General features: G+C 54.9%; 2 protein-coding genes across 2 annotated transcripts in view; one reads left to right on the top strand and one right to left on the bottom strand.

Annotated features, from left to right (window-relative positions):
* LOC133360949 (uncharacterized) overlaps positions 1-3,726 on the top strand; it is a 20,494-nt gene extending 16,768 nt beyond the window's left edge. Inside the window, exons 6-7 of the mRNA XM_061579837.1 lie at positions 78-140; positions 2,563-3,726. Of these exons, the coding sequence (XP_061435821.1) occupies positions 78-140; positions 2,563-2,591 (92 nt within the window). The 3' untranslated portion in view covers positions 2,592-3,726. The remainder of the gene's footprint in view (positions 1-77; positions 141-2,562) is intronic.
* Positions 3,727-8,991: 5,265 nt separating this feature from the next.
* LOC133360999 (olfactory receptor 5H19-like) lies at positions 8,992-10,262 on the bottom strand. The gene is made up of 2 exons (XM_061579881.1): positions 9,694-10,262; positions 8,992-9,633 (listed from the first exon to the last, which is right to left on the bottom strand). Exons 1-2 carry the CDS (start codon positions 10,132-10,134, stop codon positions 8,992-8,994), a joined length of 1,083 nt encoding a protein of 360 aa, XP_061435865.1. The 5' UTR covers positions 10,135-10,262.
* Positions 10,263-15,000: the final 4,738 nt, after the last annotated feature.

The raw sequence follows: 15,000 nt of genomic DNA, 5'->3' as shown, positions 1-15,000 counted from the left end.
GCAGATGTCACGTTGCACCCTTAATAGGTGCTCGCTAACAGCTCATGTCATCTCTCTCTCTGTGTGTGTTGGGGCAGACGAAGGCGATGCAGATAGTGCTGGAAGAGACGGTGCGATGTGCATGGCGTTCGGCTCTGGTGGTAAGGTGATGCTGGCTACGGAGATGTTGACTACCTCGCCTCCTTTATCCACTGCTGGATAAAGATCACCGCGGTGATGATGTCTCTCCCCTGCGTGTGTTTTCTAACCCACGTGTCCCCCTCTCTCTCTCAGTGCAATCATCATCATCCTCATGATCTATCCATGTGTGGTGTGTGGGTCTTGCCTAGGGGCATCCCCAGTGGCAGCTGTCACTGTGCACGAGTCTGATGCCAGTAGGGGTAGCGATGATTATACTCTTAGGCTTTTTCGGTAAAGTCACGTAGGCAGAGGTCGCAAACGGGGTTTGATTCCTTACCCGTACCCGTACCCGGCCGCACCAGGGTCGCAAATGGGTACCCGTACCCGTACCCTACCCGAAATGAGTGACAAACAGTTACTCACCAGTGACTCACGGCCTACCCGTACCCGGCGGCAACAGGGTCGCAAACTGCTACCCGTACCCGTACCTAGCCGGGTACGGGTAGCCGGGTATCGGGTAGGGTACGGGTATCGGGTACCCGATTGCGACCTCTGCACGTAGGTAAAAAAATTAAATTAATAGAAGTAATAATAGAAATAAAATACTAAATCACGACGTTTCGGAGGCAACACAAGTCTCCGTCATCAGGAAGGGACCTTCACAGCTAATTGTTCTATTGCACGTGACGATGTTGGCCATTTTCTCTTGTAGCCCCGCTCACCACCCCAACACGTTCCATTCCCTGGTTACCACATTCAGATAAGCTCCTCCCCCCCTAACTTGTATTTAAGGGCTGGTCTCTTGGAATTTTTCCTCACTTGATGCAGTAATTTTAGCTGTGACGGTCCCACCTGATGACGGAGGCCACCACCTGGGCCACCACCTGGGCCACCACCACCTGGGCCACCACCTGGGCCACCACCTGGGACACCACCACCTCCTGGGCCACCACCAGGGCCACCACCACCATCACCACCTGGGCCACCACCACCTGGGCCACCACCTGGGCCACCACCACCTGGGACACCACCACCTCCTGGGCCACCACCAGGGACACCACCACCACCACCACCTGGGCCACCACCACCTGGGCCACCACCACCACCTGGGCCACCACCTGGGCCACCACCACCTGGGCCACCACCTGGGCCACCACCTGGGCCACCACCTGGGACACCACGACCTGGGACACCACCACCTCCTGGGCCACCACCAGGGACACCACCACCACCACCACCTGGGCCACCACCACCTGGGCCACCACCACCACCTGGGCCACCACCTGGGCCACCACCACCTGGGCCACCACCTGGGCCACCACCTGGGCCACCACCTGGGACACCACCACCTGGGACACCACCACCTCCTGGGCCACCACCAGGGACACCACCACCACCACCACCTGGGCCACCACCACCTGGGCCACCACCACCACCACCACCTGGGCCACCACCACCTAGGCCACCACCTGGGCCACCACCTGGGACACCACCACCTCCTGGGCCACCACCAGGGCCACCACCACCACCACCACCTGGGCCACCACCACCTGGGCCACCACCTGGGCCACCACCTGGGACACCACCACCACCTGGACCACCACCTGGGACACCACCACCACCTGGGCCACCACCTGGGCCACCACCTGGGCCACCACCACCACTACCTGGGCCACCACCTGGGACACCACCACCACCTGGGCCACCACCTGGGACACCACCACCACCTGGACCACCACCTGGGCCACCACCACCACCTGGACCACCACCTGGGCCACCACCTGGGCCACCACCACCACTACCTGGGCCACCACCTGGGACACCACCACCACCTGGACCACCACCTGGGCCACCACCACCACCTGGGCCACCACCTGGGCCACCACCTGGGCCACCACCACCACTACCTGGGCCACCACCTGGGCCACCACCACCACCTGGGCCACCTCCTCGGCCACCACCACCACCTGGACCACCACCACCACCTTGTGTTGCCTCCGAAACGTCGTGATTTATTATTTTATTGCTATTATTACTTCTATTAATTTTATTTTTATGTTTTTACCTACGTGACGACTTTACCGAAAAAGCGTAAGAGTATGAATCCTTGCAGTCACGAAAGCTACAAATCTAGAAGTAGCGATGATTGCTGCTGCTGCTGCTTTGTGAGTCTAACCTATGGGCACCCCCAGTAGCAGCTGTCCGTCCCTGTGCATTGAGTCTGCTGTCGATACGAGGGGTGTGATGATCGCCGTTATACTTCAAGCCGATCGAGTTGATTGTGCGCTGTGAGTCACCACTTATCTATGAATATATTTTTTAGTTTTTTCTCCCGCTATTTTTTGCCAAAGTTTTTTTCACGGTGACCTCGATGCGTCCCGTGCGTTCGCCGCTCGCCGGCGCGTCACTCAGCCCCCCCCTCCCTCTCTGCTTCCTTCACAGACGACGGCATCTACATCAGGCTGCTGTGACTCGAGCGCGTGATGTGGCCGGGTCTCATGGTCAGCGCCTTGAGTCGAGACCGGGTCTTAGGATCAGCGCCTTGAGTCGAGACTGGGTTTTGAGTTGAGACTGGGTCTCAGTGTCAGTATCTTGAGTCGAAACCGGGTCTTAGGATCAGCGTCTTGAGTAGCGACTAGGTCTCAGGGTCAGCGTCTTGAGTCGAGACCGGGTCTCAGGATCAGCGCCTTGAGTCGAGACTGGGTTTTGAGTTGAGACTGGGTCTCAGGATCAGCACCTTGAGTCGAAACCGGGTCTCAGGGTCATCATCTTGAGTTGAGACCGGGTCTTGAGTTGAGTCCGGGTCTCAGGATCAGCGTCTTGAGTTGAGACTGGGTCTTGAGTCGAGACCGGGTCTCAGGGTCATCATCTTGAGTTGAGACCGGGTCTTGAGTTGAGTCCGGGTCTCAGGATCAGCGTCTTGAGTTGAGACTGGGTCTTGAGTCGAGACCGGGTCTCAGGGTCATCATCTTGAGTTGAGACCGGGTCTCAGGATCAGCGCCTTGAGTCGAGACCGGGTCTCAGGATCAGTGTCTTGAGTCGAGACTGGGTCTTGAGTTGAGACCGGGTCTCAGGATCAGCGTCTTGAGTTGAGACCGGGTCTTGAGTCGAGACCGGGTCTCAGGGTCATCATCTTGAGTTGAAACCGGGTCTCAGGGTCAGTGTCTTGAGTCGAAACTGGGTCTTGAGGTGAGACCAGGTCTTGAGGCGAGACTGGGTCTCAGAGTCAGCATCTTGCCTTGAAACCGGGTCTCAGGGTCAGCATCTTGAGTCGAGACTGGATCTTGAGTTGAGACTGGGTCTCAGGGTCATCATCTTGAGTCGAGATCGGGTCTCAGGATCAGCGCCTTGAGACGAGACTGGGTCTGGAGTCGAGACCGGGTCTCAGGATCAGCGCCTTGAGTCAAGACCGGATCTTGAGTCGAGACCGGGAATCAGGGTCATCATCTTGAGTTAAGACCAGGTCTTGAATCGAGACCGGGTCTCAGGGTCAGCGTCTTGAGAACAACAAAGACGCTCCGCGCCAAGTCACCTCGGAATCTGTGGGAAGCTCCACATCGTAAATCGAACCCCGGTGGCTATGGCTTGAGGGGCCATCCATTTAGTATGAACGCATGGAGGTAGGGGGGGGGGGGGTTAACCTAAATGTGTTCGCTTGTGTATGGGGGGGTCTACTGACAATGTACGTACGTAAAGGAAACGGGGGGGGGGGGGCGGGGGTTGAAGCCTCGATAATAATTCGTCTACATTGGCCTTCAAATGAGCCACAGTTCAGTTTGTTCAGCTGTCAGCCCAAGTACGCTCACGGCCAACTCCACCGGTGACGATTATCTGAACTGGTCTTGGGCGTCCCCTAGGTCGACTCAGCCTCAAACGCGTACCTGGTGCGGTGTGCAGTAAACATCGCCACTGGGGAGACAAAGGCGGCCGGGCGTGGTGCTGGACACCCACCCCCTCGTGTGCCGTTGCGGCCTTCGTAGGTGCTTGCTAACAGCACTTGCCCCTACAGTCTGTGGCACTGTGGGAGAGGTGTAACTCGTGTGCCACCGTAGCCCTGACTGCTTGCAGCCATCACGCAGCTCGGAAAGAATAAGTGGCCAAGGTAGGCGACTTAATTCTTTAATGCAGCCGGCGGTTGACCGTCCGTTTGCTTAAACACGTTAATATTCATCTTCTTGGTTCTTTCGGTAAAGTCACGTAGTATGGAAATAATAAAATAATAAAAATAAAACATGATAAAATAATTCTCACGACGTTTCGGCCACAACGCAAGCAGCCGTCCTCAGGTGGAGAGCAGGTCTGTCGAGAAGACAGTCTGAAGACGGCTACTTGCGTTGTGGCCGAAACGTCGTGAGAATTATTTAATGTTTTATTTTTATTATTTTATTATTTCAAACCTACGTGACTTTACCGAAAGAACCAAGAAGATGAATCCCTGCAGTCACGAAAGCTTTAAATCGAACTTTCACGTTAATATTATTAATCATTGATGGTTTCTGCGTGGTTTAATTATCGGGCGTTCTATAGGATTCAGGGGGGGTGGGGTGTGTCAAGCGTATGTATGCAGGTGGGGGTGTAAAAAGTTCGCGTGCTTACAGGGAGGGGTCAAGTTTTGACAGATTTTTGCGTACCTATTAAATGGATGGCAACTAAAGCGTCGTAAACGCAGGAACGTCGTAAACCAGGTTTGGGTGCAGGGGGGGGGGGGGATCCGCCCCGCCCCCCCCCCACCTCGCCCCGCCCCCCGTAATTAAATTATTCAGAGGCGCGGAATTTTCGCCAATCGCTGCCTCGCCGCTGGGTGGCGCTGCGACATCAAAATCAACCCTCCAACCCAGCAGCGCCTTGCGGGGCTGGGCAGCCACAACAACGAGCGGAGCGCCCGGGTGGCTAAAACACAGCAAGTTGGCACAGCAGGGGGCACAGGTGGTGCATCGGCCACTCATCTCAGTCAGTCGACCTCGTGGCACCTGCAGGGTCTGCCCAGTGACCTCCTGGTGCACTTAGCCTGGCACAGTAGGGGGCACAGGTGGTGCATCGGCCACTCATCTCAGTCAGTCGACCCCGTGGCACCTGCTGGGTCTGTCCCACGACCTCCTCCTGCCAGCAGGCGTTCGACACTTCACGTGACCTCAAGGTGCACCCAGCCTGGCACAATCGTCGTGGTGACGTCACCGCCACTTAGTTATTGTTGTTGTTTACGTGTCTTGTACTTTGCACACAAATCGCGTGTTTGCGTGACTTGGCGTTTGTTTCGATTTAAAGCTTTCGTGACTGCAGGGATTCATCTTCTTGGTTCTTTCGGTAAAGTCACGTAGAATGGAAATAATTAAATAAAAAAATGAAACAAAACATTATTTTATTATGTTTTATTTTTATTATTTTATTATTTCCATTCTACGTGATTTTACCAAAAGAACCAATAAGTTGGCGTTTGTTGTTCGAACGTTCTGACGCCGACAATGGGGTGTCCGTGAACGAAAGAGCTTCACAGCTCATCGGATTTCTCCCGCGGTAATAAAAATGTTGATTCTGACTCTGGAACTCTTAAACCTCGCTGTGCTGCTGCTGCTGATGATGATGATGGTGGTGATGGTGGTGAGCGAATTATGACGATTAATGATTGCGTGTTGAACTTCTTTCGCACCGTACGTAGCCAACCGTGCCAACAGAGGTCACCCTTCGCGATGTCTTCTCTTGTGAATTATTCATTATCGCCGTGGTGTCTGTGGAAGGTCTAAGCGTGTCTATGGGTCTCTATGAGTCTATGGATCTCTCTGGGTCTCTAGGAGTCTATGGATCTCTCTGGGTCTCTATGAGTCTATGGATCTATCTGGGTCTCTATGAGTCTATGGGTCTCTCTGGGTCTCTATGAGTCTATGGATCTCTCTGGGTCTCTAGGAGTCTATGGATCTCTCTGGGTCTCTAGGAGTCTATGGATCTCTCTGGGTCTCTATGAGTCTATGGATCTATCTGGGTCTCTATGAGTCTATGGGTCTCTCTGGGTCTCTATGAGTCTATGGATCTATCTGGGTCTCTATGAGTCTATGGATCTATCTGGGTCTCTAGGAGTCTATGGATCTCTCTGGGTCTCTATGAGTCTATGGATCTATCTGGGTCTCTAGGAGTCTATGGATCTCTCTGGGTCTCTATGAGTCTATGGATCTCTCTGGGTCTCTAGGAGTCTATGGATCTCTCTGGGTCTCTAGGAGTCTATGGATCTATCTGGGTCTCTATGAGTCTATGGGTCTCTCTGGGTCTCTAATGAATCTATGGATCTCCTCTGTGTCTCTGTGAGTTTGTGAATCTCTATGGGTCTCTATGAGTCTATGGATCTCCTCTGGGTCTCTGTGAGTCTATGGATCTTTATGGGTCTCTAATGAATCTATGGATCTCCTCTGGGTCTCTATGAGTCTATGAATCTCCTCTGGGTCTCTGTGAGTCTATGGATCTCTATGGGTCTCTATGAGTCGATTAATCTCTTTGAGTCTCTATGAGTCTATGGCTCTCTCTGGGTCTCTATGAGTCTATGGATGTCTCTGGGTCTCTATGAGTCTATGGATCTCTCTGGGTCTCCATGAGTCTATTAATCTCTATGGGTCTCTATGAGTCTATGCATCTCTTTGAGTCTCTATGAATCTATGGATCTCTCTGGGTCTCTATGAATGCAAACGAGAGTTGCCTTTTTGTTTGAATTTTGACCGCGAGTGTTGTGGTCAATGCAAGCATGATCCCTTGTAAAAAAAACGTATCAGTTTTGTTGCCAGATAAAAGGGTAACAAAAACCTATTACTGGAGCACGTCTCGTTGATTGTTTTCACGTTTCACAACATGCAACCGCGTGCGTCGGACGCAGACCGGATTCCCAGAAAGGTTGGTCACACCTTTCGTTCTGCACGACCGAGGCGACAGGTTTAGCCACGCTTAATTGTGACAATTAGAAGCCAAATATAAAACAGAGGAGGCCTCTGCGGGGCGAGGAGGGGGAGGGGAGCGAACCGCGTGGCATCCCCAGCGGCGTCTCTCATGGGGATGCCAAACGACGGCATTTAGGAGGTCCGTTTATTCTCGTAATGAATGAATTAATTACTGCTCCTAACTGCAAATAGATAATTAACAATTAAATACGACTATCCCCCGATCGAGAGGGTGCACGTTCGATTGCCGCTCACGGCTAAAACGCCGGTTGGCGATTTATCCGAACCGGTCCTGGGCCTCCCCTAGGTCGACTCAGCCTCAAATGAGTGGCCTGGTGTAGCTGTGTGGTACGCATCGCCGCTGGGAGAGACAAAGGCGGCCGGGCGTGGTGCGGGCCACCCCACCCCCTCGTGTTCCGTGCCGGCCTTCACAGGTGCTGCTCGCTAACAGCACTTGCCACAACAGTCTGTTAAGGCTACACGGGGGATCTTTGTCTTGGATGTAACTATAGGGGAGAACAGCTGGTAGTGCATCTGCCCAGTCACCTCAGTCAATCAACCCACGGCACCTGCTGGGTCTATCCTGTAACCTCCTCCTGCACCTAGCCTGGCACAGCAGTCAACCCATGGCACCTGGGTTTGTTCTATGATCTCCTCCTGCACCTAGCCTGGCACAGCAGTCAACCCATGGCACCTGCTGGGTCTGTCCTGTAACCTCCTCCTGCACCTAGCTTGGCACAGCGGTCAACCCATGGCACCTGCTGGGTCTGTCCCGTGACCTCCTACTGCACCTAGATTGGCACAGCAATCAACCCACGGCACCTGGGTCTGTGCAGTGACCTCCTCCTCCTGCACCTAGCCTGGCACAGCAGTCAACCCATGGCACCCGCTGGGTCTGTCCTGTAACTTCCTCTTGCACCTAGCCTGGCACAGCAGTCAACCCATGGCACCGGCTGGGTCTGTCCTGTAACCTCCTGTACCTAGCCTGGCACAGCAGTCAACCCATAGGACCTGCTGGGTCTGTCCTATAACCTCCTCCTGCACCTAGCCTGGCACAGCAGTCAATCCATGGAACCTGCTGGGTCTGTCCCGTGATCGCCTACCAACAGCGAACTTTCGACACTTCACTGTGACCCGGATCCCCCTTAGATCAAACGAACAATAGATTCGTCAATCATCCCAATGTGGCAGGACCCTGCTGACAGATAGTCTTGGGACTCGCGGAGGCTTTGCTGGGTAAATTACTGACATTATCATTGAAACATAACGTTCATGAGCACACATCCCAAAGTAGTAGAGTTGTTTTTATTATGTGATAATAATAATCTTGAAATTCAAACGAGACTGTCATGGGTAGGTAAATCAAGGCCACCACCACGACCACCATCGCCATCATCAACATCATCATCACCACCACCACCACCAATTCCACCAATACCAATACCCACGCAGTTCGCCACTAACTGACGGTGACGTCTCCACGGCACCTGTGCCAGACCAGGTGCACTTTGAGGCAAGGCCGTAGCCATGGAGTCAACATTGGGGGGGACCAAATATTCCAGGCGGTCTGGGGGTCCCCCATCACAAGGAAAAAACCTAAATTTGAAAACGAATTTCCTGCCATTTCCTGCCTAAAATATTTTAAAAAATTCACTAACACAAAGGATGGACTTTAAAAAAAAAATGTCTAATAGTGTGTTGCAGTACATTCCTCTGTTTTTTTCTTTTTAACCTTTTCTTGTTTCATTGTACAACCATAACCACAATCATATAAACAGAAATCTATTTTATAGCAATATATTGGGGGGGGGGCATTTTTAGCACATTTGAATATTGGGGGGGGGGGTGTGATATTATAATTACGTCCTTGCTTTGAGGCCACGTGAAGTTTTGAAGGCTCGCTAACAAGAAATCACCACCACCACCGCCGACACCACCACCACCACCGCGATCATTACACAGATCTCGGGATCAGACTCAAGGTGGAGCTCTGGGCCCCCTTCGCGCGCCGGTGACGCGGCACCATCGCGACCACGGCGCGCCTAATGGCGCCCGTGCGCAGGCCGTAGATGACGGGGTTGAGTGCGGGCGGCGCCGTGTAGAAGAGGCACGTGAGGGCCGAGCGGGTCGTGTCGGGCATCGGGAAGAGCTTGTCGATGCGGTTGTAGATGATGACGAAGAGCAGCGGAGCGTAGAAGACGGTGAGCACCAGCATGTGTGTGACGCACGTGCGTACCGCCTTGTCGCGATTCGTGGCGGAGCCGGAGCCGGTAGCGACGCCGCCGGCGGCGACAGGATTGACCGATGTCGAGCCGGCCGTGAGCGTCGAGGCTTTCTGGCCGCCCGCGGAGGTCAAGGCGGCGCGAGGGGTCGAGTCGCGGACTCGGCTCCGCTTGACGAGGCACTCGTAGATGATGCTCGCGTAGGAGAAGGTCACGACGGCGAGCGACCCACCCACGGTCACCGCGGCGACCGCGACGGCGTACGCGTTGTTGGCGCTGCCGTCGCTGCACGAGATGCGCACGAGGCCCATGATGTCGCAGTAGGCCGACGGGATGGCCTTGGCCACGGGGCACTCGCTCAGCTCCAGCCGCAGCTGCAGCGCCAGCATCGGCGCCACGGCGGCGGCCGCCGCGGCCGCTGCCGCCGCGTTCACGGCGAGGGCCCGACCGTTGGTCGCCACGCCGTGGTAGCGCAGCGGCCTGCAGATGGCCGCGTAGCGGTCGAGCGCCATCGCGGAGAGCACGAAGCACTCGAGCGCGCGGTAGAAGTGGATGGCGATCGTCTGGGCGACGCACTCGCCCACCGTGATGAGGTTGGGCGCCGCCAGGTCGCGCATGATGCGCGGCAGCGTGGCGGAGCAGCCGACGATGTCGCTGATGGCCAGGTTGGCGAGCAGGATGAACATGGGCCTGTGGAGGCGCACGTCGCGGTAGATGGCGGCGCACAGCAGCAGGTTGCCGACGAGCGCCACGGAGTAGAAGAGGAGGACGACGGCGAAGACGAGCGGCCGCGTGCCGGCCGGCTCACGCAGCAGGCCGGCGATCAAGATGAGAATGTCCGGGCCAGACTTTAACGATGACGAGTTCGACTCCATGGTGATCAAGGTACTTTTAGTGGTGGTGATGGCGGCGGTGAGTGAAGGGGATGGTCGTGAGTGATCGATGAGGATCGGCGATGGTGTGGTGGTTGTGGTGGTGATTGATAGTTGTAGCCCCTGCAGGTTTTAAGCGGTACCTGCAAAAGGAGATGGAATGACGTATTACTTCTACACAACTCAACACAGCTCTACGTTGTTACTAACTCCCGCTTTTATGCAAGTCGGAGTACATTTCTGGAATCACCATCGATTACTCCTTTTCCACTGGCTTATCCAAGCCAAGCAAGCATGGAATCAATATGGTACGGATGAGTTTTATCCACTTGCTCATCTGAGCAGAGCAAGCATGGCATCAGCACGGAATCAGCACGGTACGGATGGGTTTTTATCTTCCACTAGCTGCCGTGCCGACCCACAACCAAACCGAGAACGCATGCTGCTGGCCTCATGCAAGAAGAAGTTTGCATCTAAACTAAACCTACAAATTAATCAATGTATTTTTTGTTTAACCAGGTAAGGCCCACTGAGCGATGTAGCTCTTTGTCAGAAGCGACCTGGCCACACATGATAGCTTAACGATGTGGCTCATCGTCACGTAGAACTTTATAGCAGCCAACTACTCCAAACGCTTGATGTTGATTCTAAATGTTCGTTTGTTCGTTCCTCAATCCACTTGTGAGGCAGAGGTCGCAACCGGGTACCCGATACCCGTACCCTACCCGATACCCGGCTACCCGTACCCGGCCGGATACGGGTACGGGTAGCCGTTTGTGACCCTGGTGCGGCCGGGTACGGGTACGGGTAGGCCGTGAGTCACTGGTGAGTAGCCGTTTGTCACTCATTTCGGGTAGGGTACGGGTACGGGTAAGGAACGGAAACCCGTACCCGGCCGGGTACGGGTACCCATTTGCGACCCTGGTGCGGCCGGGTACGGGTAAGGAATCAAAACCCGTTTGCGATCTCTGTTGTGAGGGTCGTGGCGGCAGCATGTTGAGTAGTGGCGGTCCAGACCTCCATTTCTCTGGGGACAGACTCTCGCTCTACATTATTATGCACTACGACACATTAACTACACACTGCTACACTACAATCTAGATTTGAAGTTTTCGTCACTGCAGCTGGGATCCATACTCTTTGGTTCTTTCGGTAAAGTCACGTAGGTAAAAAATAAAATAAAATAAATGAAAACAACTAAATTAAATCACGACGTTTTGGACGTTTTTTCGGACAACATAACTTTCGCTACGTTGTCCTTACCCGTACCCGTACGCGGCCGCACCAGGGTTGCAAATGGGTACCCGTACCCGTACCCGGCCGGGTACGGGTACCCGTTCCCTACCCGTACCCGTACCCTACCCGAAATGAGTGACAAACAGTTACTCACCAGTGACTCACGGCCTACCCGTACCCAGCCGCACCAGGGTCGTACCCGGGTATCGGGTAGGGTATGGGTATCGGGTACCCGGTTGCGACCTCTGGGCTACGGAGCCGCATTCGGCTCTAGACGGACTGCTTCGTGGCCTAATGTACGACGGTGAACACACGCGTCGCGGCAATTTAAATGTTGAGTTTTTACCAAATTCGAAAAAAAAAATGGCCCTTATTGTTATTTTGATTTTGCCGACTAACCCGTATTAAAAGATGCCGAGTCGCTCTCCATCTCTTGTGTGTGTGTGTCTGTTGTTATGTCTGTGGTGTGCATGCGTGTGGGTGTACAATAGTGAGGAGCGGTGGTATAGCGGTTAGCGTGCTATGCATCGAACCTGACTATGACTTGGGTTCGATTCCCACTACCAGGTAACGATTATCTGAACCGGTCCTGGGCCTCTGCTAGGTCGACTCAGCCTCAAATGAGTACCTGGTGCGGTGTGTAAACATCGCCACTGGGTCGACAAAGGCAGCCGGGCGTGGTGCTGGCCACCCACCCCCTCGTGTGCCACAGTGCCCGGCCTTCATAGGCGCTGCTGCTACTCGCTAACAGCACTTGCCCCGACAGTCCATTCACGGCTTCACGGGATCTTTGTCTTTGTGTGTGTGTGTTGTGTAGTGGTGCCGGGCCTCCGCTAGGTTGACTCAGCCTCAAATGGGAACCCGGGTGGTGCAATAAACATCGCCACTGGGGGAGACAAATGTGGTCGGGCGTGGTGCTGGCCACCCCACTCCCTCGCGTGCCGTTCCGGCCTTCATAGGTGCTCGCTAACAGCACTTGCTCTGCTCACCACCACTGTTAGTCATCGCTGTTGGCTAACAGCACTTGCACGCAACAGTCCCGTCAAGGCTATACAGAGGAGAAGGGGGGGGGGGGGTCAAATCAGCCTTTTGTGGAATCTTTATTTTTCCAACGTCAACCTCAGCACACAAAAAAAAAACTCCGAGTCTCCGTTCACCCCCCCTCCTACCACCACGCCCCACCACGCTTCGAACTTTGCCCACCGAATTCCTCAGCGGTTCGACTCTTTGCCCACCACGGCGACACCGTCATCCGTACGTCATTCTGACGTCATCTCGACGTCATCCTGACGTCATCGCGACCTCATCCCGACATCATTGCAGACGTCATCCCGACGTCATGAGACGTCATCTCGACGTGATCCCGACGTCATCGCGACGTCATGACGACGTCACGACGACGTCATCGCAGACGTAATCCTGACGTCATCGCAGACGTCATCCCGACGTCGTCACGACGTCCGCGTCAGCTGACGCCAACGGCGAGCGGACGACGACCGGCGGCCACGTGGTAATGCGCGCGCGCGCGTGTCAACATCATCGCACAATGGCAACAACAACAACGACGACAACGACAAAGACCCCCCATTGAAACTGAACAGAGTGTTTTGGGCAAACGCTGTTGGCGGGCAGCACCTGTGAAGGCCGGTACGGCACTCGGCGTGGGTGGGTGGCCAGCACCACGCCCGGCCGCCTTTGTCTCCCCCAGTGACGATGTTTACTACACACCGCACCAGGTACTCATTTGAGGCCGAGTCGACCTAGCGGAGGCCCAGGACCGGCTCAGATAATCGTCACTACCGGTGTTGTCGGCCGTGAGCGGGAACCGAACACCCCGGGCCGCCGGGGTTCGTAGAGCAGCGTAGCGCTAACCGCTGCACCACCGCTCCCCACAACAACACACAGACACACACAGACACACACAGACACACACAGACGCGCGCGAATAACTGACGTGGTTACCTTTCTTGCTGGTTCCCACGGCCGATTAATTTCACCACTTTCCGACGGCATGCAGATGCAGCACTCTCTCTCTCCTCCCTCTCCTACCTCTCCTCTCTCCTACCTCTCCCCTCTCCTACCTCTACTCCCTCTCCTACCTCTCCCCTCTCCTCTCTCTCCTACCTCTCCCCTCTCCTACCTCTCCTCTCTCTCCTACCTCTACTCCCTCTCCTACCTCTCCCCTCTCCTACCTCTCCTCTCTCTCCTACCTCTCCTCTCTCTCCTCCCTCTCCTACCTCTCCCCTCTCCTACCTCTCCTCTCTCTCCTACCTCTACTCCCTCTCCTACCTATTCTTTCTCTCCTCCCTCTACTCCCTCTCCTACCTCTCCCCTCTCCTACCTCTCCCCTCTCCTACCTCTCCTCTCTCTCCTCCCTCTCCTACCTCTCCCCTCTCCTCTCTCTCCTCTCTCTCCTACCTCTCCTACCTCTCCTCTCTCTCCTCCCTCTCCTCCCTCTCCTACCTCTCCTCCCTCTCCCCTCTCCTACCTCTCCTCTCTCTCCTCCCTCTACTCCCTCTCCTACCTCTCCTCCCTCTCCCCTCTCCCCTCTCCTCTCTCTCCTCCCTCCACTCCCTCTCCTACCTCTCCTCTCTCTCCTCCCTCTACTCCCTCTCCTACCTCTCCCCTCTCCTCTCTCTCCTCCCTCTCCTACCTCTCCTCCCTCTCCCCTCTCCTCTCTCTCCTCTCTCTCTCCCTCTCCCCCTCTCCTACATCTCCCTCTCCTCCCTCTCCTACCTCTCCCCTCTCTCCTCCCTCTCCTCCCTCTCCTACCTCTCCTCCCTCTCCTACCTCTCCCCTCTCCTACCTCTCCTCCCTCTCCTACCTCTCCCCTCTCCTACCTCTCCTACCTCTCCTCCCTCTCCTACCTCTCCCCTCTCCTACCTCTCCTCCCTCTCCTACCTCTCCCCTCTCCTACCTCTCCTCCCTCTCCTACCTCTCCTCCCTCTCCTACCTCTCCGCCCTCTCCCCTCTCCCCTCTCCTCTCTTTTTTTACGATCAGAGGAAACAAGAAGATGCTCGGTGTAGTCGGCACTTTGCTTCGTTCATCATTTCGTTTTTTGTTGTTTTTTCAATGCCTTGCTTTATGCGCCCCCCCCCCTGTTTAAATTAAATATTTCACGAAAGATTTCACCCCCTGCTTCTTCTTTTTTTACGATCAGTGGAAACAAGAAGATGCTCGGTGTAGTCGGCACTTTGCTTCGTTCATCATTTCGTAATTTTTATTTTATATAACTTTGCTTTATGTAAACCCCCACCTCTCGCTCACTCTCTCGCTCACTCTCTCGCTCACTCTCTCGCTCACTCTCTCGCTCACTCTCTCGCTCACTCTCTCGCTCACTCTCTCGCTCACTCTCCGCTCTCTCTCTCGCTCACTCTCTAGCTCACTCTCTCGCTCCATCTCTCGCTCACTCTCTCGCTCACTCTCTCTCGCTCACTCTCTCGCTCGCTCTCTCTCTCGCTCCTCTCTCGCTCACTCTCTCGCTCACCTCTCTCGCTCACTCTCTCGCTCACTCTCTCGCTCACTCTCTCGCTCACTCTCTAGCTCACTCTCTCGCTCACTCTCTCGGTCACTCTCTCTCGGTCACTCTCCTCGCACCCACTCTCTCCGCTCACTCTCTCGCTCACAACTCC

Source organism: Lethenteron reissneri, chromosome 70, assembly GCF_015708825.2.
Source record: "Lethenteron reissneri isolate LAM-NWPU_2019-01 chromosome 70, ASM1570882v1, whole genome shotgun sequence".
Lineage (NCBI taxonomy): Eukaryota > Metazoa > Chordata > Hyperoartia > Petromyzontiformes > Petromyzontidae > Lethenteron > Lethenteron reissneri.
The sequence above is the reverse complement of the archived record's forward strand: the minus strand, read 5'-3'. Positions and strand labels throughout refer to the sequence as shown.